The sequence below is a fragment of the Chroicocephalus ridibundus genome, chromosome 9 (assembly GCF_963924245.1).
Source record: "Chroicocephalus ridibundus chromosome 9, bChrRid1.1, whole genome shotgun sequence".
Taxonomy (NCBI): Eukaryota; Metazoa; Chordata; class Aves; order Charadriiformes; family Laridae; genus Chroicocephalus; species Chroicocephalus ridibundus.
Window position 1 is genome coordinate 1,870,529 of NC_086292.1, and position 27,372 is coordinate 1,897,900.

The 27,372-nt window shown below is 40.9% G+C and overlaps 1 protein-coding gene across 1 annotated transcript; it reads left to right on the forward strand.

Moving 5' to 3' along the window:
• On the forward strand, window positions 1-25,721 carry LOC134520747 (myotubularin-related protein 8). Its single transcript, XM_063346511.1, has 14 exons — window positions 1-60; window positions 1,617-1,739; window positions 2,383-2,545; window positions 4,882-5,039; window positions 6,564-6,692; window positions 7,707-7,841; window positions 9,762-9,894; window positions 11,210-11,319; window positions 12,462-12,587; window positions 14,268-14,317; window positions 16,392-16,592; window positions 17,012-17,140; window positions 18,058-18,184; window positions 20,036-25,721. Exons 1-14 carry the CDS (start codon window positions 37-39, stop codon window positions 20,318-20,320), a joined length of 1,893 nt encoding a protein of 630 aa, XP_063202581.1. The 5' UTR covers window positions 1-36; the 3' UTR covers window positions 20,321-25,721.
• The last annotated feature ends 1,651 nt before the right edge of the window (window positions 25,722-27,372 follow it).

Sequence of the window (27,372 nt, forward strand, 5' to 3'; positions counted from 1 at the left end):
GGCCGGGCGTGCTGCGGTGAGGCGGAAGGTGCCGCCATGGAGCACATCACCACCCCCAAGGTAAGGGGCTGCGCCGCTCCGGGAACCAGCCGCCCCTTCGTCAGGGTCTCCCGGTCGCGTCTCGGGGCTGTGGGGCTCCGCTCGCCGCCCTGCGCCGGGGCTTCCGCGCGGGATACCTGAGGTGAAGCCCCTCCGGGGGTGTCTGGCCTCGGCTGGGCTGTTGTTAGGGCCCTGCCTTTACAAGGACTTTTTGCTTTGTTTGTTTATTTTAATGTCGTGATTAATTTCAGTAAACGGGCTGTCTTTGCTTTCCTTCAAAGCTTTCTTATCCGTGACCGTTCCTTGCACTTCTCAGACGGATCACGGATAAGTCTGGAAGGCTTAAACCTACTTTACGTGGTGTTTAAGCTTTTCTTAGTGCATCACCTTGTTTGAAAGGGAATTTTTAGTAAGGATCCTGATCAAAAGGTGTTTTTGGGTACGATTCGTGTAAACTCGCTGTATCAATGTGCAGAGACCCCCTCAGGCCGCAAAAGTGAATCAAAATGGGCCTTTTCAGTTGAATAAAGTGAAACAGGAGCTCTGGGAATGCTGTGCTTATGACAGCTGAAAAAAATTGGTTTTACTTCAGGCAGCTGTCTATCCAGACGTTGTTTTATTTATTTATTTTAATCCCATGAAGGTTGCTGTATTTTGTTTTATGTTATTCTGGAGGATGTTAGTTTGGGGATGCTCCTTGCCTGTGTTGGCTAAGGTGCTTTGCTGGGCCTGCTTGTCTCCAGTGGCCTGGATAAACGGCAATATTAGGCATAATTCTGTGTGCTGGAAAATAGGACTTTCTAGGAAGACATACAGACGAGACCTCTGCGCTTCAAATTTTTTTGCTGTTTTCCATGTTTTATCTCAGACCAGTGACTCTCTAAGGAAGCTTACATATTCAGTACCCAGAAGTAATTTATCATATGCTGTTAAACTGTTTTCATTGTCCTTCCAGTTGGTTTTTTTCCCATTATTTTTGCCTAATGATGAAAGAAAAATTCCATCTGTGTTCATTAAGAAGCAAGTAGGCCAGGAGAAAATCAATCAAATAATGTAAAATACTCTAATATTTTGTTATGTCTGTGCTGATGTTTTTTTAAAATTATTTTATTAATTAGCTCAGTTTTAAGAAATGTGGTTATGTGCCTAGGAAGTGTGTTACAAGAAGTAGCTACTAATACTTTTTTCTAGCGACTGAGCAGTTGGAAGTCAGACTGGAGAGGACTGTTTCTTTCGGAGCAATACTTTGATTACACTGAACATGGACAGTCTTTTTTTCTGCAGTTCTTTGTCTTATTATTTCTGCAACCGTACACAGTAATAAACTGTGATCATCTTGGCTACAAATCCAGTAACCCCTGTTTGCTTAACCTTTTTGGCTTTGATTGCTGGAGAAATAATTTGAATTTGTAGCGTAAAGCTGAGTTACTGTTTCAGGGGAGACTTTAATTCTTATATTTTTCTGTCTTACTTCCTGAATTGTATATTAGAAGTTAAATGATAGCAGTTCAACAGACGCTTAGATATTTCCTTTATCAAAGTTAAATTCATTTTTTCGTACTCTTTTTATGTCGCAGGTTGAAAATGTGAAATTACTAGATCGCTATACAAATAGGAAGGCAGCGAATGGGACGTTATACCTGACAGCTACTCACCTAATCTATGTAGAAGCTTCTGCTGAAGTCAGAAAAGAAACATGGGTATGTTGTGATGCCTGGAGTCTGTTTAAACACGAGTTTAAAAATTACTTTATATCTCATATCCAGAATGAACAGGTTTGTGAATTCCAAAGTTGTAGTGGTCTTTTATACCCTTTTGATACCAAATGCGTAACAGGAACAGCTGTTTTGGAAGGAAATGAACACAATGCAACTTGACAGAGGGCACTCACTGAATTAGTGTTAGTTCCAAGAACATAACAAACTTGTCTTGCTTCCTAGCTCAAACTCAATATACCAAGCCACCAAACTTGAATTTACAGCTTTTAGAAGTGCAGAATTAGCACTGAAATTAGCCTTTTTATTAATTCTAAAGTAAAAAGGAATTGCATGTGAGAGTTGAAGGGAAAGCAAAGTGAACCAGGTAAACCAAGCTGCACATCAGTCTCTAATTTATATACATCTGTATTTTTTCAGTCTTGCCCTTAGTTACCTAGCCTGTGCACAGTCTGGATGCTTATTATGTTTGTTTGATAAACATCACAAATAAACTCATTTTCTGCTGCTAGTTAGATGCAGTAAGCATAAATAACTGAGAGTATTGAAAAAAATTTAATATCTGCTTGTATTGCTCACAACCTTATCAACGGCTTCTGAAAAATGTTGTTTGTTTCCTGTTTTTCAGATTCTGCATCACCACATTGCAACTGTAGAAAAATTGCCTCTGGCCACGGCTGGATATCCACTCCTTATACACTGCAAGAACTTCCACGTGGCTCACTTTGTTATTGGGCAGGAACGTGACTGTCATGAAGTCTATACCTCATTGCTTAAACTTTCACAACCAGGTATTTAGGATGGGAGTCTGTTTTGCAAATCGTTGTAATGCTTTAAGCGCAGACAAGCCTCCCAGCACTAGAGAAAGCTTTGCCTGCCCGGGCTGTTGGTGTCGGTACAGGAGGGGGAGGATGTGAAATCAGAATCAGTTTCCACCAGCAGAGGTGATTTGTGTGGGTTGGCTCAGTAAGTAGAGTGCTGCCGCGCGGACCTGGGCATTTGCTTCCAAACGAAACACAAATCTTTTGTGGCAGCGGGAATGAGGTATTGGTCTCCCATGAGGAACTTCTGAAGACCCATGCAAAGTTCATTTGCCCGACTGAGTCTGCATGCAGCATCTCAGGCTTTTTTCTTGTAGCACTTGTGCCGAGTGTCATATCCCATGCCTGGCTATTGTCAGTCATTTCTGTGACTTGGCTGTGTGTAGTTCTGCCCTTTCCAGTTGATCCAGATGCTCACAGATTTCTGGAGCCCCACAAATAAAGCTTTAAACATTGGCATCTTCCATTTATTTGTTTCCCAATGGCATGTTTAGGTTACTCTTCAGTGTTTGTCGTCTTTCAGTTGTGAAACCCTGTGCTTCAGCCTGGCTGCCCTGACATGGAGTCACTCTTAAAGAGCATGAACAAAGCATCCTCAAAAGCCTGTGGTCTCTTCTGGCTTCAGCTTTTTAGTCCATCATGGATGAATCTTCAGGCTCCTTGTTCTTCTTGCAGGACAGCATTCCACCAGGTTTCCTACCTGGCTTCTGTCTACGGCAGCTTCTGGTTTTGGGGTGCTCCTTCAGTGAGACAGTATTTGGAGTTCAGCATTATTATGAGGATGCCATTTGTAATTGCATTTGTAATTATGTCACTAGTCTAAAGGAAGGGAATTGACACCACCGGCCTGCTTCATGTTGGCCGTCACGTAGCACTTGAACAGAAATACTGTAGTAGAAATGGGTTTTGCTGAGTTTGGGGTTTTTTTGATTGATATTAAGGCTGTGTTTATTCCCAGCATCTCCCTTGTGCTCTGAGCTTTGGAATTCTCTTAGTTCCGAAGTTCTAATTCTAATGCTGTATCTGGCAAGTTTCTGATGTTATGTTTAAAAGCTGTCACTGTTCTTTCAGTTTTGAAAATTAGAGGCTTATGTAGTGTCTTGAAGCGTGGGAGCTGTCACTGCAGGGGATAACATCAGTTTCTTTTGTCTTGTGGTTATTTGTGTAATATGCTGTAGCTCTTTCTTTTGTTCTATTTATGGATTTTAACAGTTCTCTTTTATTTATTGTCTTAAAATTTCTGTATGTATGTTTCCTTCATCTTTTTTTGGCAGAGCATATAATTATTTATGATTTGCACATGTATGATTGACAGCTATGGGTTACCTGTCTGGTAACCTGGCTGCTTTATCAGACTCTGACAGGTTTCACTCTGTCTCTGGTGCGCTTGCTGCCTTGGGAATCAGCTGAATGAGTTATTGGTTGGATTTGCATTTTATGAAGACAGGGAAGGAAATTGGGATGGTAGAGATGGAGGGAGGAAGAAATTACCATTTGTCAGACACAGCCTGAAGCTTTTGTTGGGCTGACAGTAATATTCAAGACATCTATCAAGTTTTCCATGCGGCTCAGAACTCACTGTTGAACAATGAACTTACAGGTGTGCAAGAGCTGTTTTATGAACTCTTCACAGAAAATATATCTTTTAATATAAGTTTTGGTTTATGGATTAATTCTTATGGTATAAGTGTTGTCTAACACACCTATTGCAGTGAATTCAGTAGGAAATAATTTGTTTGGGAAAAATTACTACTTTGAAGTTTTAACTGATTCAAAGAAATGTTGTAGTGTATCTCCCTGCACGTGGGAACTCAGTATTGGAGATTCCTGGGAATTTTAATATGGATTGTTGGCACTTTGTACTACCCCGAACAAAAACCTGTAAATGTGAGGTTGGGAATACTTAAATATCTGTACTCTTTTATGTAGTACTCTATTTATATTTTTTTTTTAAGGAGTGAGAATCAGTCTAAGTTTGCTTAGAGTACTGAAGGTCGCAATGTGATAAAAGAAAACTTCATGCTTCTGATCTTTGTGGAGGCAGAAGTATAAGGAAAATAGCTATTATTAAAATGTAGCCAACTAGGCAGTACAGTGGCATAGCCCTTTGGCTTCTTTAGTAAATGATTTCTAAGTCTCCTGATCTTTCTTGGCTGAGTAATTTTTTTCAGTCCTTGTATCAGTTGTGCACCGGCAGCTCATTGGCTTGCACACATCCAAAAGATGGCCTTTAGGAGGAAGTGTTGACCTACCCCTGTGTCTTTGTATCTCTCTCTAACTAGTTAATTTTCTTTCTTTCTTCCCAGTGAAACCTGAAGAACTTTATGCTTTCTCTTATAATCCTAAAATGTCTAAAGAGAACCGTGAGATTGGATGGAAACTGATTGATTTAAAAGTAGATTACCAGCGTATGGGAATTCCAAACGACTATTGGGAAATAACGGATGTTAATAAAGACTATGAGGTAATTCTTGCCCAAAGTAGCCATTTAATGCAGTATCTCTTCTTTGTTATTAATGACATACAGCAGTCCTGCTGCTGCTGCATAAGTGATGCCTCTGGGGAGGAATGAGCTCAGTTGGTTTTAATCGAAGCAGCATCATCTTGATGTGAAGTTGTGGGTAATGAAGCTATGGAAGAACAGAACGAGCTGCAGAGTCACCTTGGTTTGCTTTGATCCCCTTGGCAAAGTACCAGATACTTGTTTTTCTAGAGAAATGTCAAACCATCTGTTACAAAAAACCTGAAGTACCCTCAGTTGCTTTTGGTATTTCCAAACCCAGTCCCACCAGGGTGGTGACAGATGTGTAGAAGAGAAATAAATGGCAGGGGTTTGGCTTGGTATGGAGTGAGGCAGGGTGGAAAGGGACTAGGTAAGGAAGGAAAAACAGTAACGGAAAACGGACACTTTTTTTTTCTCGCTTGGTTGATTTTCTGCTAAATGAGGTCTCTCAGTCATTTCAGTCCTAACTGGCTGCGGCCTTTATTTTCTTTCTCCCCTATAAGGCCAGGTTGGATCTGAATAGCATTACGTGGAAGCATTTTTCAGCAAGCTTACTCAAACTCCAGCTTCATGTTATTTCCCTTTTTATTTCTTCTGATGTTGTGTACAGTTAGACCTTTCTGTCTAAAAGACAAAGCAAAGAACTCTGAGGAAGATACCAATATATTCTTGAATCACTTTCCCCTGCTCTCCGCTCCCTTCCCCCACTGGTTTTCTTTACTGTTATGCTTTGGGTTGAAAAAATGTGTCTGTGCTGTGAGAAGTGACTGGTAATTTTAAATGACTCTATCTTTGGGTGCCTGAATTGAGATACGATGAGAGAGGTCCTTTTTCCATTAGCCAGTTTAGGACATCTGAACGTGGGCATCTAAAATCATTAATCACCGAGAAGCTTTTCTTGCTAGTATGTGACTCTCAAGTGCCAGCAGTTTATCATTTCCTCAGGTTTTCCAACCTATGTTTTAAAATTGTCAAGCCTAAAGTAACGCCAGACTTAGAGAATAGCTTATCTGTGAAGTACATGCTGAAAAGACTGTACTTGCTTGAGGAAAAAGGATAAAGCTGGTCTCTGAGGATGCTACCCAATTGCTGGAAGCTCATTTCGAGTTGAATAAGATTTAAAGGAACTCTTTAAATAGAGTTGTTCTTAATTTCTCTTTTTGTGTCAAATCAGAAACTGTCATAAAATTTATGGATTTAAAGAGCTTCCTTCTTATATGTATTGTGTACTGTGTGGTCTGTTTTTTTGGGTTCAATTGCAAATTGTTTCCTTTACCACATTGCTTTATTTTGCACTACTCCTGTGGTATGCATCTTAATGGCATGAAACTCTACATGGGGGCTACGTAAGGTACGCTGTGGCAAACAATCTACTTCTGTTGTTTAGAAATGCTAGATCATAAGCTAAAGATTTTTTTTTTTCATGAATTTTGAATTGCTAAGTAGTAATAGCAGGATTTCTTAATTTATTTTCTTCTCACTTAGGTTTGCAACACATATCCTCCTGAAATAGTGGTGCCTAGAGCTGCTAATAAGGCAGTGGTGATCGGAAGTTCAAGGTTCAGAAGCAGAGGGCGGATTCCGGTGCTTTCGTACTTGTATAAAGAAAACAATGTTAGTTGTTCATTGTCTGCTGTCTTTGTGGGGAGTAAGGGTTCCCCTTCTTGTCTAGTCCCCTTCCAGTGAAAGGAAAGAATGAGATAATTATTAGAGCATATTAAGTTCACATTTGAGAACTGTGCTTCTTTTAATGTCTTTAGTATTAGTTTGTTCTGAGTCACAGAATAAGCTAAAGACAAACACTTGCGATGCATCCAGAGCTGTGCAAAAAGCACAGACTTTGCAAGCTTCCTGTCTGGGTCTGGATTTTTTTTTTAAATTAACTTTCAGCAATGCCTTGCCTTGTTATGTGGGGGGTTTTTTTGATCTACTGTTTAGCTGTACTGAATAATGTTTTAAGAAGATACATGTTGCCTCAGCTAGACTTTCTTAGTATTGAAGAGGAAGAACCACCCTGAAATAAATCCCCGCTAGCTCAGAATAAGTGAATGTTTCAGGGTTTTTTTTCCACTGAAGACCAGAATGTAAATTTTTAACTTTGCTGTCTCAGCAATGTTTTAGATGCAGATGTTAGGAAATCGCTGTCACAGTCAAGTTGTTGCTTTCCTGAGGAAGTGTGCCTTGACCTGGGCAACTGCATGGAGTTGTACTGGCAACTGTTGTCATTTCCCTAAAGCATACTCGGTGCAGTTCTGAGCATGGAACAGTAACAACTGATAAGCAGAGTCGTGGCGGGGGGGAAAAATGGTTTGGACAATAGAAACCAAGTAGAAAACGTGAGAAACGCTAACATTTGGGATACTGATCATCAGGCAGAGCATAGTGGGTTTGGGAACGCAGCAATGAAGCTTGCAGCAGGGCTGCTTAGCCTCACTGCCTTCTTAAGATTCCCAGACTTCTGGCTTTGAGAAGTATCCCAGTAGTATTTCTGTATGTCCACTTAAGTAGCAGTTTTTCAGTGAAACAGAGAATAGGGCACTTAAAACCAACAGATCAGTGTTCTTTGAGGCAGTGCAATAGAAATGATCTGAAAGCAGAAAAATGTGAGTGAGGTGTTTTGTGTTGCAGGCTGCCATATGTCGTTGTAGCCAGCCCCTCTCCGGGTTCAGCGCACGCTGTCAGGAGGATGAACAAATGCTGCAGGCAATCAGAGAAGCCAACCCTGGGAGCCCCTTCATGTATGTTGTAGACACAAGGCCAAAGGTACCTTCATGGGGTTTGTAGCTACTTTTAAAGCTTGCATCTGAATTAGTAGTGCTGTTTCCAGTTCATTCTTTCACAACTCTGCTAATGCTTTCTTATGCTGCGTTAGGTTAAATTGTGTCAGTCCTGAATCGGGGATTCAGTATCAGGCTCCTGCTTCGGTACCTTAATGTGACAAAGGCTTGTGCGTAATAAAACTGCAGTGTTAAGTGCTGTTAAGAATGCTTGCACTCCTGGAGTATTCTGGGTTGAGGTTGGTGTTAAGGATGACCTGAAGCAACTGGCAGTCTTGAAGCTGGCTGAGACAGTGAGGCATTTTCCTGCAGAGAGCCAGGTCCTTAATATGTTGAGATGGAGAGAAGCCTTAGGATTCAGTTCCACGAGGCTGAAGTGCTTTTCTCAGCAGACCTGGGAAGAAGTGGGACTGTGTGGAGTCTGATAACAATTAAGAAAAGCAATCCCTCCATTTTTTTGCCTTTGTAAAAATAACACAAGTGATCTCATGATGTGCAGCTTGGAGTTCAATACAGTTCAGCTCTTCTAGTCCATAGCCACTGTTTGGGACTAGAGCTTTGCTGAGGTGTTAATGTAAGAGAAATATTGAAGAAACATTCGCAAAATGAGAACTCTAATGAATGTTGTCTAGAGGAACTGAATTTAGAAACCAAGTCAAATGATTGTCTTGTAAGCATATGGATTGGGAGTGTCAGTATAAGCAAATTAGAACACAGGAATCAGTTATTTAAACTAAGATTTAAAAGTGCTCTGATTATTTTAAAATTGAGCTTTCTGAGAACCTGCTTCACTGTTCACATATTGCAGTTATTTTATAGAAACTGCAGATTTGATTAAACTGTGGCAAGGGCAATAAGGAAAACAGTCTTCTTGAGAACAGGGAATGTTTCACCTGTTGTTCCAAGATGTATTTTGGCTTTTTCTAGTATGACATTTCCTAGAGATAAACATGCATATCATTACAGAATAGGTTATAGCAATCACTGCATGTTCTTTTGGTGCAGACAGTTTCCAGTATCATAGATGTTCCACTGAAACCTGTCATTGATGGCAATTTTGTTCTGAAGTATTTGTTGAAAAAGGGAGAATTTATAATTGGTCACACTTCTCTTTCTAACACATGTCTTACTCTGAAAGACAGAACTGAAGCACTAGGCTTATTTAATTGTTCTAAAGATGTATATAGCATATTTGACTCTTCCTTCTCTCCTCTCCATGGAGGCAAATTGCTCCTCTTCCCAAATTATGATGTGGGGGGTTGATGTGCTCCTTTGTCACCACTAAAGATTTCCTGGTAGCTCTTGATCTGTTTTGGGTAACTGTTAGAGCAACTGGCTTCTTTTCTACTTCTTTTCTGCAGTTCCGGATGGTTGCTGTATTCTTTCTGCTCAACTTTAATATTTCTATGTTTCCCTCAGGTGGCTTTATTTCATCTGTGCATGTATGTCTGTGAAAAGCTTTGGAATTCTCTTACTATTTCTATACCACCATGTATGTATGTTACTCGTAAAAGTGGCTTTCCTAGTTTTACTTTCATATCCTTCTGCCTGAATCTTTTTATGTGGCCTCACAGCTAAGGCAGACTCAATGTGTCTTTACCTGTTTTGATGGCAGCAGTATTCTGAAATTGGGCACGGTTTTTATACTGCCTACCCTAAGAAATTCGTAATGAGTCTCTGCATATGACTAATGGACTGGAGACAATGGTATAATTATAGTGAAACAGCTGGAAGTAATGTCTGGGAGGTGGGGAAGTACATCTGAGTAACAACTTTGTTCAGTATATTTTCTGGGAGATTTAAAAAAAAAAAAAAAGGACTTGCAAAACAGTAATTTATTTCTGCATATTGTTTGTTGTAATTTTCTCTCTTTTCCATTCTATTCCTGTTCCCTTGAATTTGACAGTTAAATGCCATGGCCAACCGAGCTGCTGGGAAGGGTTATGAGAATGAAGATAATTATGATAACATACGCTTTAAATTTATTGGCATAGAAAACATCCATGTGATGCGGAGCAGCTTGCAGAAACTCCTGGAAGGTAGGTATGGTCCGTGCAAGTGGCCAGCCTTCGTTACCATTGGCTACTTTAGGACAGAACCTGTTGCTGAATATATAAACCCTACGTGTACAAGTGCATGTGGACTTGGGTGTTATGGTGCAAGCAGATGAGCAAAGTCAAGATCTTACTTTGTTTGCTGTATTGAAGTGGGTGAAAGTATTAGTGTTGTTAAAATGCTTTCCTGCTAGACATTGTATTTATTACTGTGCTTAGTTTTGTAATGGTTCAAAAATAGCAACTAATATCTTAGGGGAAAAATGCGAAGCAATGCAGAAGAAATACTTACTGAGCCATTGGAGATCAAGAGGTGAATCGGGCACATATTTTCCTTAATGCACTTTTGGAGAATTTCCATTAAAGGTGAAGGCCTAGCTTGGATCAAACAGGATACTCTGCTAGCTGGTTTCCAGCACTGTTGCCATTCTTGTGCTGACAAAGAATGCAGAACGGGGCAGAGTAGATGAGCTGCAAATCATTCTGCTTGGTCCCTGTGGTTAGTTTTCTACAATGTAATACAAGTGCTGTCATTCAAAATATGAGTTTAATATTTTAGTAGCCAGCCTAATGGTCATCTTTCTTCTAAATAGTTGAATAATTGATGCTACCAGTTGCTTGGCCAGAGAGCACTACAGGGCCTGTGCTGACCTTAGAGAAAAATGAGGCTATTCGCACAACCAAGAGATTGTCCTGATCACAAGTATAAGTCCTCAATTGCCTGTTCCTGGGCAGATTTATTTTGCGTTGGAAGAGGAGGCACAATAAATACTTGTTTACTCCCGTATTTTTCTTCAACAGTGATAAAATCTCTCTTGCTGGTGCTTACAGACTATTAAACTATATTACTATCAGTATTTCTGTGCTGGGTTTCGATATAGCATCTGAGTTGCCTGCAAGGTTAGACGTGTTATTTCTCTCTCTAAATTAGAACTCTCCTTTCTGCACATCTTCGTGATGGGTGACTGCATGTCAGTGGCTGTTAGATGTGTGCGATAGTGATTTATAGTTAAGTAACAGATCACTGAACACTGTCTTTGTTGGAAGAAACTCAACTGAACAAATGAGTTACTCTTTAAAAAAAAAAAAAGGAGGTTTTCAGATCCTCAAGTTCTCTCATAACTAAAAATTTCTGGTTTGTGTCCTTTAGACAGGATATTGCTGCCGACACTTAAGAAGTGTGGCAATACTAGCTTTTAGGATCTACCATGCTCTCTTGTTGGGACGAGGTGATGAGAAGGTGGCGAAAAAGAAATGTTGTTAATGGCATGTCAACTAATTCCTTTGTTTGTGTTCTTAGTGTGTGAAATGAAGTCCCCCTCAATGAGCGATTTCCTCACGGGGCTGGAGAACTCAGGTTGGTTACGGCACATTAAGGCTGTGATGGATGCAGGTGTCTTTCTTGCCAAGGTAAAAATTGTACCCCAACCTGCAGGTGAACTAAAAAAATACGTACTTGTCTGTTGGGGACTGCTCCGAGGCTGCGAAGTTGTCTCTGGAGAGAGGTGGGAAAACATTGCTATTCAGGTTGGCCTCAGCACTCAAAAACAAGTCTGCAGTTGGAGAACATGAAGTGGGTTACCCAGCTGGCTCTCTCCTAGAGGCTTCCTGGGCCTAAATGAAATGCTGTAGGGGTTGAGACATTGTCCTGTTTGTTATATTGTAACAAGCAGTTACCCCGGCTTTATTAGAACTCGTTTGAAACAAAATCACAGAATGTGAATAAATGACCTTTATAAATGCCTCTGTATAATGCGTATTTAGAAGTGCAAACAACTTGTAACCTTGCACTTATTAGTTATTGATCTGCTCTGCTTTAAATGTGGGATTGTTTAGGCCGGTTTATTTTCTACTGGTTCTATATGATGTGGGGACTGTTAATTTTGATTATTGAACATAGACTGCGTTTCTGCAGAGCTTGTGGCTTTGCAGGTGAGGCAAAACGCGAGAAATCACTAAGGCACATGGCTCTTCCGTAATGGTGAAGGGCATGCAGACAAGAGTAGTGGCCTTCTGTAAACGTTGGCTTTTCTCTCTTAAAATTGTCTCATGTAACAAGCAAGAAGCTACTCTGTGTTTCTCTTCTGCCACCAGTACAAAGGGAAGAAGGTGTCCATATGGGAGGAAGTTGGGAAGAAGGTGTCCATATGGGAGGAAGTTGGGATGAGCTCTCCTAGTTTTTCTTGAGAATTTCCTAGTCTCCGTGTGTCCAATTATTATTCTTTACTCATCCACCAAATTTTTCCTCAGAAGAAGGGACTGAGAATCTTTGGCCTTTCAGAAGACTGAGCGTTTTGAGATCAGGGGGTCTTTGTCTCTTGATAGCCTGCGTTGCTGACAAGGCACGCTACAGTAGTTTATTCTAGTTGGGGTTTCCTATGGGTTGATGGCTGTGTGCCCAGAAATGGTGCATTTGCATGGTCCTGATGAGAAACGACAAATTTTCCCCTTGGGTTTTAAGCCAGTCAGGTAAATGCAGATGAAGGGATAGCATTTAATTACAGTAACCAACCTAGAAAGCTGCTAAACCGTTCTGTCTGTCTCCTTTACAGGCTGTGAAAGATGAAAAAGCTAGCGTCTTAGTCCACTGCTCTGATGGGTGGGATCGCACAGCGCAGGTCTGCTCCCTGGCTAGCCTCCTCTTAGATCCATTTTATAGGACTTTTAAAGGCTTCATGGTAAGAACCCAAATGTTGAAATTTCAAAAATAAGTGCTTCCTGGATTTGAAATGTAAACAGGCCCTAATTAAATGTTTTAGGCCACTTCCTGGAACAAACAGTGGGTGACCTATATAAAAGCAGTTTTGATTCTATAAACAAGCTTTAATTGCTCTGAATGGCATGGGCACAAAACGGCAGGGGTTGATTTACAATTCCCAAATCTTTGTGTCCTCGAATGTCCACATAAGAGCTGCTAATGAGACATTTCAGCAAGCGATGAGTGAGCAAAGGATGCAACTCTGGCAGCAATCCACAAAAAAGTGGTGAAGAACTTGTCATTTAAGACTGTTATAGTGAATGGTCTCTTACCTGCTAGGATTTAAAACTGGATGAACTCGTTGTACACAGGACAGCATATAACCTGTATGTCACGTAAAATCTGTGCATCATTTAAGGCCCTTTTAAAGCCATTATACATGAATTTGGCCGTTTGCTTCTACTGCAGGCTTTTTCTTATTTGAAGCCACCACTGCATAAATATAGTGCAATTTGTGATGTTATTTTTTCATTCCTCTCCTTTTCTTAAATACCTGGAAAACAGGCTGCTGCTCTTTCTCAGAAGAGTTCCTCAAGAAACCCTGAAATCAGAACAGCGCACACTTTTGTCTCCTCCAGTGTGTTGCACCGCAAGGGCTGTTTTCTTGCATACCGTGCTATTTTTATTATTATTATTTTTGTTTCTGGATTATACTGCAATCTTTTAACAGTTAAAATTACATCAGAGTGTGAAACATCTGCTTGGGGTTTGGTTGTGCTCTGGACAATTCTACGTGAACTAAGGAATGTGATTCTGATTAGGAACGGGAGTGGTAACTAAAACAGACAAATCCTTGTCTGTCCTCTCAGCAAATGGTTTATATGCACAATTCCTGTGACAGTGGTTATTCCTAAACGAATGCAACAGAATTGTAAACAATGGACAAATTTGAAAAGCAATATCACTTAACTTTTGAAACACCACTGTTGTGAATTTCTGCCTTCTGTTGGTTCTTTTAAGTCTCTGGATGATGATATCAGGAATTGATCTTTAAATATGATCCAGCAAGGCAAGTAATGGATTCAGCATCAGTCATTTGGTTCCTTGTGAGACATGTTTTTAAGGAAAATACTTCTTCCATGTTATTTTCTTATATATAGCGCAGGCATTCTATTTAAAAGAGAAAGAGCCATATAGTTCTTCTGATTTCATTCTGAGCTCCTCAATACACAGCTGTACTCTTATATTCCCATTTCGGTGTTAAACATATGTTGAATTCCAGTTGATGATTTATTTTGCTGAATATCACGTTACTCTCTTCCGAATTAAACACTACGTAGTGTAATATTAAGCTGTTAATTCTTTTACCTCTGTGTGTTTATATTTTATGATTTTAACAACGTAGAAATTCCCTCAAAATAGTACTAGACTTGCTTGAAATAACTTCTGATTCCAACAGTGACGTTGGACTGATAACTGTGGATAACTGTAATCCATAAATCACTACTAGTATTTTCATTGACTTCTGTGGATATACTCATAACGGTAGCATCAGCAGGTAGCATTGGTTTTAAGCTTTTTAGAGTTTAACATCAAAGGCTTCATTTTGCTTTTTCTAACCAAAGTCATGCTCTCTTTTTAACCTGTTTTGAAACTGCAGGTTCTAATAGAAAAGGAGTGGATTGCAATGGGCCACAAGTTCTCACACAGGTAAGAGGAGCATGTTGCCTTGGGTGTAGTGACTGGGTGAAGGCTTGGCCGTGAAACTAATATAGTGCTTTCAGGTTCATGTACTCCTACTAAAAATTCAAATGAATGTACAAGACAGAGGGTAGAAAATTTAGAAAATACTGGAGTTGGTGACATAAAGCCAGTATCTGGGTTGTTATTTCATCAGTGCTTTTTCTATATTACTCTACAAAGTCATATGGTCTTCAACAAATCTTATGAATTCTGGGTGTTTTCCTACCTGTAGAATCACATTGATATATTATGAGGAGTGCTAATGTTCTTGGCAAGATTTGTTAACTCTTCTGCAGTCATCTCCTGGAAGAAAATCTCAGCTAATGTTTTTCAGGACTTCTACCAAGTTCAAAGCATAAACTTTAGCCCAACAGAGTGCTAAAACCCAATTTGACCTTCATTCTCTAAGCAGATTAAAAATGCTGTAATTCCTGTAATCAATAGCCTGCATCTAGTAGGGATTTTACCTTGACTTACTACTTGCTATATTTATGTTACAGGAATTAGAAACTGAGATGGTCCGAAAGAATACAAGGAGGGAAGGGACCAGTCTGTTCAGTGATACTAGCTTGTTAAAAATTGAGGCTTTGTTCTTGATGTGAAACTGATTCCTGTTTTAATAATAAAACAAATCTGTTTCCTTAAAGCATGTATATTCCTTAAAGCTTTCCTTTTCAGTAAAGGAAAATAAGCATATGCACACCCTTAGACTGGTATATAAGAAGAAGCGGTCGAAGATAAACTGCAGTTTGGTCATTATTGGCTAAAGAAATGTTCTGGGGTCATTGTTTCTGCTTCTTTCGGGACTCTTTTTACCTTTCTTGCTTTAAGACCAAAAGTAAATACTTCTGTTCTATTAAAGGATTGTTCCAAATGTGAGAACTTGGCAATGGATACAAAAAGTACTTGAGACGGGAATTTCAGCATTGACCAACAATATGAACTTTTATTCCAGTAGACAAAATCATTCCTCTCATAGTGGTGGCAGATGCCTTACAGTTCTGAGGGAAGTCAGTCCTCCTCCATGATGCTGCGTAGGGTCTTGGGGTTAGAGTCGCAGAACCAGGAACTGGGATTTGATCAGCTAGATCTGTCATAAGAAATTTTACTTTATTTTTCCACTGAATTTTGGGGATGTCTTGTTCCTTTCTGGGAAATTCCAAGTTTTATCCCTTCCTAGAAAAGGAGGATTCTGCCCCTAGTTTTTTCTCATAAGAAAGAACAGTCATTACAGTACAATAGAGTGGCTGCTTTCCAAAAATGCTGTCATTCCTTTTCTGGTTGCTTTTTCTTTTGTGCTGAGTTGCAATGAACACTAATAGATCCCTGGCTAGATTATTGCAGAGCCAGTAGGGTTTTTCTGAACTTCATCTAAAGCTGTACAAATTTTTTTTGATTGTTGTTTTGAGGTTTTGTTTGTTTGAGGTTTCTTCTTTACTGATTGCCTACTAGGATTTCATTCTTGGTGTCCATTTGGAGCAAAATCAAGTTGTTCCTACTGTTGCTGCTGGTTGTGGCTATGCCTGCACCATAAAATACTCTCACATCCATGGAACATCAGAGGACACTTTCTCTTCCCCCTTACTGTTCCTGGCAGACAGACAGAATCCCACTAATGTCAACCTTTTTCCCCCAGTTACGGGCTAGCATCGATTTCTTATATTTGAGCAGTAGGTGGGTTTTGGACACTGTTGCCTTTTTCCCCTTGTGCTAACATCATAGCATAGGCTCAAAGATTCCTATTTCACAAATGCTTGTTGTGATGCTTCCAAGTCTGTTATGTTGGCTCTTCCATTGCCAATTTTACTTTAGAGAAAGGGACATCACACAATTCTCGTCACTCCTACCAGGTACCAGTGGAGAACAAGTAATGCTGAGGGTGGCACGCCTTAACATACAGTTGCTGTAAGATAAACTATGTGGGGGTTTTTTCTGACTCATTCTACTTGTAAAGAAAACTGCCCAGTTGTTTAATGGTGAGGGGATTCTCTTTCTGTTGGGTGACACAGGATTTAACCCTGTTTCGTTTGCATCTCTCTAGGTGTGGCCATTTGTGTGGTGACCCCAAAGAAGTATCCCCTGTCTTCACTCAGTTCGTTGAATGCGTCTGGCAGCTCATGCAGCAGTTCCCGTGCGCCTTTGAGTTTAATGAGCGTTTCCTTCTTGAAATCCATGACCATGTCTACTCCTGCCAGTTTGGGAACTTCCTTGGGACCTGTCACAAGGAGCGTGAGGATCTCAAGTGAGTTGGCCGTTTATAGAGCTAACAGTCTAGTAGTCACCTTAAATGTCAGAAAAAGGGGAAGTTGTATTTGCTTGCGGTTTTAATGTAGTTGTAGATTGGTTAAGGGTAACGTTGTCTTGATAGATGCTTAAGTTCTACAGTGTGAAAAAGAATTCTACACTAATTATATCCCCGAAGACAGATAATTTAATTTGGACCACAGTACTAACTTGCAGATACCCCCTTTTGGACTGGATAGTGTCCATTTTAAATGATTATATATTCCTCAGTGATGTATCTTGTGTTTATGAAATTAATCAGATAGCATGCAAAAATAATGCTTAGCTCCCTCAGTCTAATTCTACTGAGAACAGCTAGTGTTATTAACCCACTTGATTCTTTTTTTTTAGTGATTAGATGTTATTTGTAATTAACAGAATCTTTGAGAAGACCCATTCTCTGTGGCCTTTCCTCTTACAGAAGAAGCAGGAATTGAGAAATCCTTTGTACAGGGGATTTACAGCTTACAAAGAGCTTCAACCAAACACACTACCTTTCAGTTTCCAGTAAGTTGTTTATTTAAGAAGGGGAAGACAGGGGAACATTTCTTTCATTGCAATGTAGGCTGGTAATTCAGGTTTAATAAATTTTCACTGATTAGTGTGGTTTGCTTTACCTTTCCCCTTCATCCATAAACTGAGAGTGGTAGTGCAAAGGTAATTGCTAAATTAGTGCAGGTGCTGTAATTAAAAATAATATTTTTTTCTTTGGTGTTGAGAAAGAGGGTGGGGAAAGGCAAGGAAAAGAAGAACTCCAGATGTGTAGACAGACCCCACACACACCCTGCTTGCTCTGTCAAATTTATGTGATGTGGTGGGCAATTGTTAAAGAAGTTCCTCCTCTCCTCCTTTTTAATAGGGAAGTCTTTAAAACAGGAATTTCAGTGGCCAGTCACACCCAGAATTATGCAGTCAGGGTGGTTTTCACAAGAAGGGATTTCTTGTTGCCATGTCTATTCGCTTGCCCAGGGTGTTAGAGCTGAAGTGGTTAGTTCTGCTTTGTTTCTGGCTCGCTCCTGTTCCCTGCTGAGACAGGGAGGAATGCAAATGTATTTCTAAGAGCTGTGTGTGGTTACTGGCGGGCAAAGTGTTTTAATAAAAGTAGGGAGGTAGGGCAAACTGAGGACTTGAAGGTGAACTGACCAATCCTTCAGTGAATCCGCTACAGAAAAAAGTGTGTTTTCATTTTATGCTAATACCTACTGCCAGTGCACGTGGATCATAAGGCACAAGTAATTAAATTCTCAGAAGCTTTTCTGAGCTTTATGAGAATTTGCCCATTGATACTGAATTTTATAATCCAAGGCAGTGGCAGTTTTTAAAAATCCATTACTAATCTCAGTTTGAAAACTCTTTTTCTTAAGCAGCATCTAGTTTGTTGTACAATCGACCACCTAATTCTCTCTTCTTGCCCTGTTCTTGAGGTTTTGGTGTGGGATGTATAATCGCTTTGACAAAGGAATGCATCCAAAACAGTGTGTTTTGGATCATCTGCTAAGCTGCGTGAGCCAAAAGATGAAACTGGAGGACAGCGCATCTGAACTGGAAAATGTGAGTCCTGAATCTTAATAATATTTAAAATCACATGATGGTTTTAGCACATATAACTGGGATTGAACATTGGCACTGAACAATTGCTTCAACATGTTGGGCAGAGCTGGGCAAAATGAAAGGTTAAATGACATTGCTGTAATAAATAGGTTTGATTACCCAAAATTCTCATCTGCGAGGTAAAAGCTGTGTTGAGTCAAGTTCTGTTGCAGGCTTGTGATTCTCTAAATGAAGCAGGTGTTAAGAGAACATCTGGGTCTCAACTCCACTTGCAGCAAACTTCAAAGGAGAGGGAGAGAAGAAAAGAACAGGGAACGGGTCTGGTCCATCCCCCCACCCCCCCACCTCACCCCCCAAATAATATGAATATAAAAAAATATTCTTGTTTTCAACTTGTCCCCATGTTTTTTCTTTTCCACCTTCTCATTCACAAGACACGTTGGAAAAACTGATGATCAACCAGGTATTAAAACAGTTTGGTTACTTAAGTTGGCTTTCATGTAATGGCCAAAATGTAACTGGATCGTGTAGTCTGAATTATCCTCTAAAAGCAGCTACTTTGGATTTGAAATGCTTTGCTAAAACAGGACAAGGAATCTTGCACGTTTACTATTTGTGTTCTGTGGTTTTGGAGGGCAGAGATCTTGTGTCCAGAATAACCAATTTCTCTTCTTCAACCCAGAATAATAAAGTAAACAGCCACGCTCTTCACGGTTTGGTCAGTTCTGATCAGATTCCCCGGAGAGCTCTATTTATATGAAGGTGGAGATATTTATCTTGGCAGTGCAAGATGCAGGGCTGGGGAGGATATAGATAGTCATGTTGACTTTTGAAGTGCTGTAGTCTTGTGTTTCCATATGTACTGGGTCTGGCTGGGATGGAGGTGATTTTCCCCAGCAGCCCTCATGGTGCTGCGTATGGGTAACCAGAAAGGTGTTGATCACACCCCGGAGCTTTGGCTGCTGCTGAGCAGTGCTCCGCAGCGTCAGGGCTGTCTCTCCAGCATTCCCCCCCTCGCCCCCAAAGGCCAGTGGGCTGGGTGTGGGCAGGATCTTGGGAGGTGACACAGCCAGGGCAGCTGACCCAAACTGACCAAAGGAATATTCCGTATCATATGATGTCTGCTCAGCAATCCATGCTAAGAGAAAGGAAGTGTGTGTGGGGATTTGTTATTACAACGTTTGTCTTCTGGAGCAACCACTATGTGTACGGAGGCCCTGCTAGCTGGGAAGTGGCTGGACATCTCCTGTTGATCAGAAGTAGAGAATAAATCTTTTATTTTTCCTTTGCTTCCATGCACAGCCTTTGCATGTGCTGTATTAAACTGTCTTTATCTTGGCCCACAAGGATTTCTTTCCATCTTATTTTCTCTCCTCTGTCCTGCTGAATAGGGGAGTGATAGAGTAGCTCGATGGGCATCTGGTGTCCAGCCAGGCTCATCCCACCACAATCCTGTGCAGCTGCCTGGAAGAAGCATAGCTTTATTTGTGCTCAAGGTTCTGCTTGCAATATCCTTTCTGTGTGTATTAAATAAAACCAAAACACAAACGTAAAAACCCCTAAAAATACAGTAGTGGGAGAGTCATCTAAAAATATACCAGTGAGAAGATCTGTTGGTGTCCTTTGCTAGGTTAATGTGAATGCTGAAAACTTTAGTTTTATTAATTAATAATGGTGTTTGTATCAAACCCGTAAAGATCTATACCCATGTACTTTAATGCTGGATTACAGAGCTGAAAAAGAGGCCCTGACACAGGACTATTATGTTGGTGGTTGGTTTTGTAAATCTCTGTCATCTGGGAATAACAGCTTTCATTAATTTTTTTTTTTAATGTCTCTTTATTTGTGTAGAAACTTCCTTTCCTTGATGGTCCTTTGCCGAGTGAAACTTGCTCCTTATCTAAAGTAGGACATGCTGTTTCAAAAACACCGATGCTCAACACTCCTCAGGATTACGAAGGGGATCCACCTCCTGTGTTGAGCAACGGCGCCTCAGCAGGGGATATGGATGTTCTGTCAGATGTGGACCAAAGGAACAAAGAGAACCTGTTTCATCACCAGGACCTCTGTGATCACAGTGACACCATTGACATGTTAGACTCTGAAGCCAATGATGGAAAGCCTCAGCACCACTGATCAGCCTGGAGAACTGTGTTCTGTGACCCCGGTGATGTGGTGGTGAGGCGTCAGGGAGCTGTGTCCCCGCGAGGGTGCAGACCCCGGAACCATTTCCAGCTAAGTGTGAGTACGTGTGTTTGCAGGGAGCTGTGCTCGCTGTACAGAAGGCAGTCTGCGTTTGGTTTGGTTCCATCGTTTTGCAGCTGCAGTGATGAAGATGTGTACAGAGCTGCCCAGAAGGCTACCCTGAGTCAGTGTAAACCTTATTTTTCAGTGGAAACACGATGTGTGGTCAAGGTTTATGACTGCCAGCCAGTACTGGTATTTCAAGCTGAAAGAAATCTTGGCCAATTAACGTGGGGCTTAGGACTTGTGCAGTGTTTATAACTGGAGTAGGACAGATGCAGTCCATTTATTCGCAGTGCTGGTGCAAGGTCATCTTAAAATGATTTAAAAAAATCTCAGTTCATCTTAAAATGACAAAAAAAAAGAATCTTTTTTTAGCTGTGAATGAATCTCTGCATGAACCCTCACCTTGTGGCAGAACTGATGAATTTGTTTCTTATGCATATTTGTTAAAAAAAAACCACCCCCCTGTGCCTTTTTATGGAGACCATTTTAATGTCTAGCCACGCAACTTACTATTTTTATTATTGTAGTGTATGTAAGGTGTAGTTCTTGGTCTTCTTTGTAGTCAGTATTTTTTAAAGAAGGTTTTTTATCTGCTGATGGCTTCTCCAGGTTCTTTGCCGATCCCCTGAGTTTAGTAGCTTCTTTCTAAGCCAACCTTTCAAAGAGTAAGCTTTTATGGACCACACTTACTGACTGTGAGAGTGCAGCAAGCCACAAAGATGGCCTGTAACACATGCATTTTTGACAGAGGGAGGATTAGAAAGGAGAAAAGAAAATTGATATGGAGTTTTTCTCTCTTGTTTTATGATCTTGGTTAAATTGAAACAAGAGAGTAACTCTGTTCTAAGCTGGAATCGATGTGGTTTCCTCACATCCATCGATGAGGCAGTAATTAAAGATGACGTGTGTTCTATTATTGAAATGGGGCCTAAAACAATTGCTTCATGTCACGTGCTGAGTGATGATAGTCAATGCTATCTTGGATGTTAAAATTACATGAACCTTGGAGGCGTTTTGTCTGTACTGTCAAGACATGGGGAGGTGAACGGTATTTGTTGTGGCAATGAACTTTGTAATTTTGTGAAGCTGGTGACAAAATGTACATTGGGATGTGACCCCTTATTGGAACAAGAAGGGGACATCTTGGCTCGTGGCTGTGGCTCCAACTTGGACTTGCTCCAGTGCTTGTTACCACTACTTAGTTTCTTTAAACTACAGTAATCTCAGCTGGAGATACTAGTTTAAAGTTGCAGCTTTAAAATGGAGACACGTACTCATTTATACAGAAGCCTTGTGAAGAAACAAGTGCTTGTCTCCCCAGGGAAATGGATGGCCCAGGCAAGCTGTTCCACAGTCCTTGTTCTTCTGGACAAGCTTCTATAAATGTGCTTAATTGCACAGAGAGTCCCTTTGTGCCACTTAATTCAAGATGCTTTTCTGCTTTCTTTTGGATCCTATTGTTTAAGTTAGATGCTGCCATTAGGTCTTAAAATCAGTTTTTCTCTTTTATGAAATTTCAAAATAAACTGAAAATATTTCCTAAGTTAGCCCTCCCAATCTACAGTGAAAAGTAGAAACATTCCATTACAGCATTGTAAAATGCAGTAGCCGTTGTTCATATGCTTGTAACCTATGGTGAAATGACTAGGTTAGTTTCAGTGTTCAAGATCAAAGTAGAAAAGGGGGGGGGAAAAACCCACCCAAATAAACTCCCTTGAGTGTCTCACTTTAGGTAAGAAAATACACATTTTATTAAGCATATCAAAAGACCCAAGGAAAAAGGGCAATACCTGAGAACACAGAATTTCTTCAACGCAAAGAGAAACTTTTTTAACATTGCAGGTTTTTTAATCTTAAAGCAAGTAATATTTAAGTAGTTTTAAAAAAAAAAGTTGTTTTCAAGGTAGGAGTGAGAGCACTACAGTGTGCAATTAAGAACTAAGTCCATAAAATACTGAACCGGATATGCTTAGGCAGAAGATGTTTGAAATTTGTTGTGTGGGTACCTATCAGAAGTACCGCATCATGCAACAGGTGTATTTTATTTTGAAGGACGCACGTTTCTGAATGCATCTCTTCTTAATCTCAAGATGAGTATCCGCTGTTGAGCCTCTCTGCTCCTAAAAAGAGATCTGCTAAATTACTCGTATTAACTTAGATAATCTACCAGCTTTTTAAGTTTGCCATGTCCGTGTATTCCTCAAGCAAAGAGATTGTACCCTACGTCTTAATCCAGCTGCTCTGGATAGCCAGGGTTTGGAATCTGTTGTAGCTTTCCCTGGAGGGTGCCGGGGAGAGGACTTCCCTTTGCCTCTCTGTAGTGTAGAAGCTCAATTTCACACGTGCACTTCGCAGTTTGGGGCCTGTTTCACGTGAACGGATAGATCAACCCCGGCTTTTCTTTCTAGGTGGTAGAAGAATCTAGTGGATAGTATGCACGGCTTCTTAAATAGAGAGATCTGACATGGTGAATGAGACCAAGACAGGCGCTTTCTACGACCAGTTATTCCAGATGTCATCAGTTCTTTTAATGTGTTCTCTAGTGAAAATTAGAGATACAGAATTGTAGAGAATTTTGACTGACTACTGAAGGATTTAGACATGCCATTGGTTATCACTGTATAAAAACATTTTGCAGAGGTTTCTATAAATGTTTACACATTGCCTTGTCTTTTGAATTACCATAGATTACCTTAAAAAAAAAAGTACCATAATCTTTGCTTATCCCTAAAACGTGACCCTGACATCTCCGCAAATCCTTTTGACTAACAATATTACTACAGGTGCATATAACCATGAAAAGATTACTTCATACACTGAAAGTATTAGTAGGCTTGTGGTAATCTTGCTGCTTGTGACTTCAGTAACAAAACAACGGATGAGTTTATACTCTGAAAGGCAAAACCTAGCAAAAAAATAAAATTAACGGTCTGTCTTTTTAAACCTCTTGGATTTAACGTATACAGAGTTGGTCAAAGTCTACAACATATTAAAAATCATTCATGCTGGTGCTGTAAATTTACAGAGCTGGAAAAGATTCCAGGGTTTCCTGGCTTTCCATGAGATTATTTGTGTGAAAAGCGAGTAGCCAGAAGCTTTTTCATTTTGATGGGAACTCTTGTGTGTGTTAAGACCAAAAATGAAAATCTGTTCAAAGCTCTGCAGCATGTGCTCAGGTCTCTGCTCGGGCCGGAGTGGCTTCCCAGCGCCTGGCAGAAAGCCAGGTTTCCCACGTTCCGGAGTGCCTCGCTGACAGCAGTGAGGGACTTAGTTTGTGTTCCCTAAAAGTGTTAACAGGAAATCTAAAAGCTGTTACGTAGCTTTTTATGTAGGAAGTCTTCTAGCTAGGTGAAAAGTTGCTATGACTTGTTTATCCCTAGTGGAGCATCCATGCATTGTGATGTCACGAATACTGTTTGCTATTTGGAGCTGTTAAGAGATCAGTGCAACTCGCTGCTTTCTGTTTGGATCCCTCTGACCGGGTGAACTGGGAGGGAGGAGGGATCCTATGTTGCTGCGGGTGGGCTCTGTTTGTGTAAAACTCTTCCTTTCCTGGAGCATCTCTTGCTTTGCCAAGATGCTCCAAGGTGTCGTGGTTTCGTGGCTGCGCATAGTGTGTCTCTTGCTGCAAACAGGCGTAGCTCTGCAGTGGGCAAGTGCCTGTGTATTCAGTGTTAAAGCTATTCCCTTTCAAGTAAAGAGGGACTCGTGTAGCTTTATTTCTCACTTGAAATGTCTTAATGTGAACTTCACAATGCTGGATTCTTAAATTGTATTTTGTTTTGCAGTTTTCACCTGTGGTAGAAAAAATCCAATTGGTGCTGTTTGCTTTACAGAAAAAGAAATAATTGGTTTGTCTGTAGATGTTGTGGTCTCAGTTGGCCCCCTTTCATGGGAGAGAAAAAGCAGTTTATTAAAGCCTATAGGTATAATATACTTCTAGCTGCGTATTCTGTTCCTGCTCTTAGCGAATGCCTTTCATTTAAGTGCTTAGAAGAAAAACCCACCTGCTATGTGGGTGCTGACATAAAGCCTCCCTGGCTAGGGTGGAGAAGACTGGCTGGTAAGCTGTTTGCTTCGGTGGGCTTCTCACGCCCTGGGGAGGGAGCCTTGCTGGGAGCTAAAGGGGTGCCGAGCTTCCCGGGATCAGACCTTGTCGGGTTACAGCTGGGAATCTCCATGTTGAAGTGCCCCGTGTCTGTTGTTTCCATTGGGTTTGGAGCTCAGAAAGCCCTTCCCTTGCATCTAGCAAAGCTGGAGCACCTGCAGGGGAAGCATTTAAAAGGGCTCTTGTGCCAGACAGTGCTGCAGTTCCCTTTCTGGGAAAACTGGTCTTTGGGCAGCATCGGTGCCTGACGGTTGCTCCCCCAAAGGGATCGCTTCTTGGCACTGTTTGGTAATGAATCTGACCAGGAGAATTCAACATGCGTCTGCTGTTTTGCTCTTCTCCCCTTCCCCACCACCCTGCCTTGAGTGCTGGGGTCGCTTGTTGTACGGACCTAACAGAGTTATTCCTTGTTTACACACCTTCCGTCCCTCTTGCACATAGAGGCACTTCCCGTGCCTCGGGGCAGCGTGGGGGGAACAATCTGTTCTGAATGTAGTAGTTTTTGTTTTAATTAGTACACAGCACCTCACTAATTAGATGAGGCACGTCCCGAACCTGGTGATGTTAAAGTCCATGTTTTTGTAAGCACTGAGAGCAGCCAGGTTGGTGCCGACTGCAGTGGGTGTCATTTGTTGGGGAGAGTGTTTTGCTGCGCAGCGCTGCGTCCCTTTGGCGTCTCTGAACTACAAAAGCAATGCAGAACGAGGGTAGGTTAAACTGGTTGACCTATATCTCTTATCGTGTATCTCTGTATATGCGTCTGTATTTAATGTAGCAGCGTACTACTGGAATAACTTGTCGCACTGGATGTAGTCACACGTAACTGAGCACACACGTGTACGTCTGTCGTCCACAGACTGCTCTTTGTAGGAACGTACCTGGAATTGTGTGTAGTACTCAGCTGAAAATCGTAAATGTTTTTGCTGTTTCTGTAAGTCAGTCACTGTTTCTGTCAGTGTAACTGTTGAAGGACAGTTGTATAAAATTGTGGATGATGAAACCCCTTGTTCTTGAATGTGCTGTGATGGCTGTATACGCGTAACTCATTGTAGGTAATGCACTGCTTAAAAAAAAGAAAAAAATTGTACCCTGTTTAGAGGAGTGCTGTGTCTTTTCTCTATGTGTATTTGTTCCAGGAAGTTTCACTTGTATTACAGTTTATTTTTATTCCCTACAAAAATAAATACCTTGCCTTTTTAAATTAAGTGACTGGTCTGTTTGTTGGTTAGTGAAACTCAAAGCAGCACTTCACACTTTGAAATGTGAAACCAATTACAGACTCTTAAGCAGTGAGTTTGTCTTAAGCTGAGTGTGATTCCACTTCCCCTTCTCATGGAACAGAAACCAGGTGACCTCACTGGGGGGGGGGGGACTGCAGAGTGCAGCACTGCTTTGGCCTTTTTGTAAAAAAAAAAAAAACCAAACCAAAAACCTAATGAAGCTGTGTTAAATCTTGGTATCTTCTGTACATTTGGTTACTCTGATTTTTTTTTTTTTTAACGTTATATATTAAAACTAAATACCCTTTCATTATTTTCTTCCTCCTGGAAAGCTGTCTATACCTCGCCATGGATTTGAGGGATATTATTTAAAAATGCTCTTTTATCCAGCTCTTCTTAATCATCATTTCAGTAGCGAGTCAAGGTGGGGGGGTGCTTGAGCGCAGACACAAGGGAGGTGGGAGAAGGCTCAAGGGAGGGGGAGATTCCAGGTGCAAAACTCACCTTGTGTTTATAACCAAGATTGGAATTGGGGCTTTAATAACTTACAGCTGTGCAGGAACAGTCAAATCCTGCAATTAAATCTAGTTCTGCAAAGTAGAGAGAAATTAGGTGATAGGCATTAATTTGACACTTATGAAGCTTTACAAAGTGCTCCAGGGTGCTGTTTGGGTTGCTAAATTCATGTAAATGGTTTAAATCTCTGCCTGGCAAAGCAATGTAGGCGGTTTTAGTAATTAATTTTAAAATAAGCTTTGGGAGGTTTTTAATACTCCGTGTGGGAGGTGGGGGAACGGGGTGCCAGGGATGTGGCTGTCAGGTCAGCAAGAGGGACCGAGGAAGTGTTTCTCTCCGGCCAGTTCAGCGCAGGACCATTCAGCCTTCAATCCTAAACACCAACAGCCCTGAACTGCCCATCGTCGGTCGGGGGGGTGAGACCAAAAGCAAGGAATAATAGACCAAAACCTCTTACCCAGCCCCTGGTGAATATTTTCCACTGCCTCGTGCATCCTTAAAATAGGTATTTCTTTTCCATGCGTTAAGGCAAAAAATATACCTGACGCTTGGGTATGCTCAGTCCCCAGATGTTTCAAAGCCTTTTTTTTTCCTCCTTGCTAATTTTAAATGTTCTCAATATTGGCAGTGAAATCCTTCATTTACCTAAATTAGACTTGCCTTGCGTTTAATTGGATTATTAGCATGAACGCTGACTAGAATTGAAAAAGCTGGAATGTGCATTTGGGGACCACTTGCCGTCTGTTCGAGGGCGTCTTTGCTGAGGATGATTTAAAACTTCCCTGTTGCAGCTGCCTTTGGCTTCCAGGGGGCAGGTTCCATTTCAAGTCGCCGTAGGAGGATTGCTAAAGCCTTGGCTTTTTAACAGCTTCCGGGAAATACCTTATGCCGAGTAAAAGTAGCGATCGATAAACTTAATTGGAGGTACGTGCTGAAAAATGACTGTTTGAAGGTCACGTCTGCTGTTCTACGTTCAGGGAGAAAAAGCAGTTAGTTGAGCTGCGTTATTCTTGAGGCTCAGTCGCGTGCGCTAAGAAGATCTTAAAATGTTGATTCACTTCCATTCCGCATCGCTGCATTCTTTGTTGCAGTAG

Bases quoted from the DNA above. Each gene is read 5' to 3' on its own strand.
- LOC134520747 (XM_063346511.1), top strand. From the start codon at position 37: ATGGAGCACATCACCACCCCCAAG. The intron at 5,040-6,563 runs GTAATTCTTGCC...CTTCTCACTTAG, and splicing joins ATGTTAATAAAGACTATGAG to GTTTGCAACACATATCCTCC. The intron at 7,842-9,761 runs GTACCTTCATGG...TGAATTTGACAG, and splicing joins TTGTAGACACAAGGCCAAAG to TTAAATGCCATGGCCAACCG.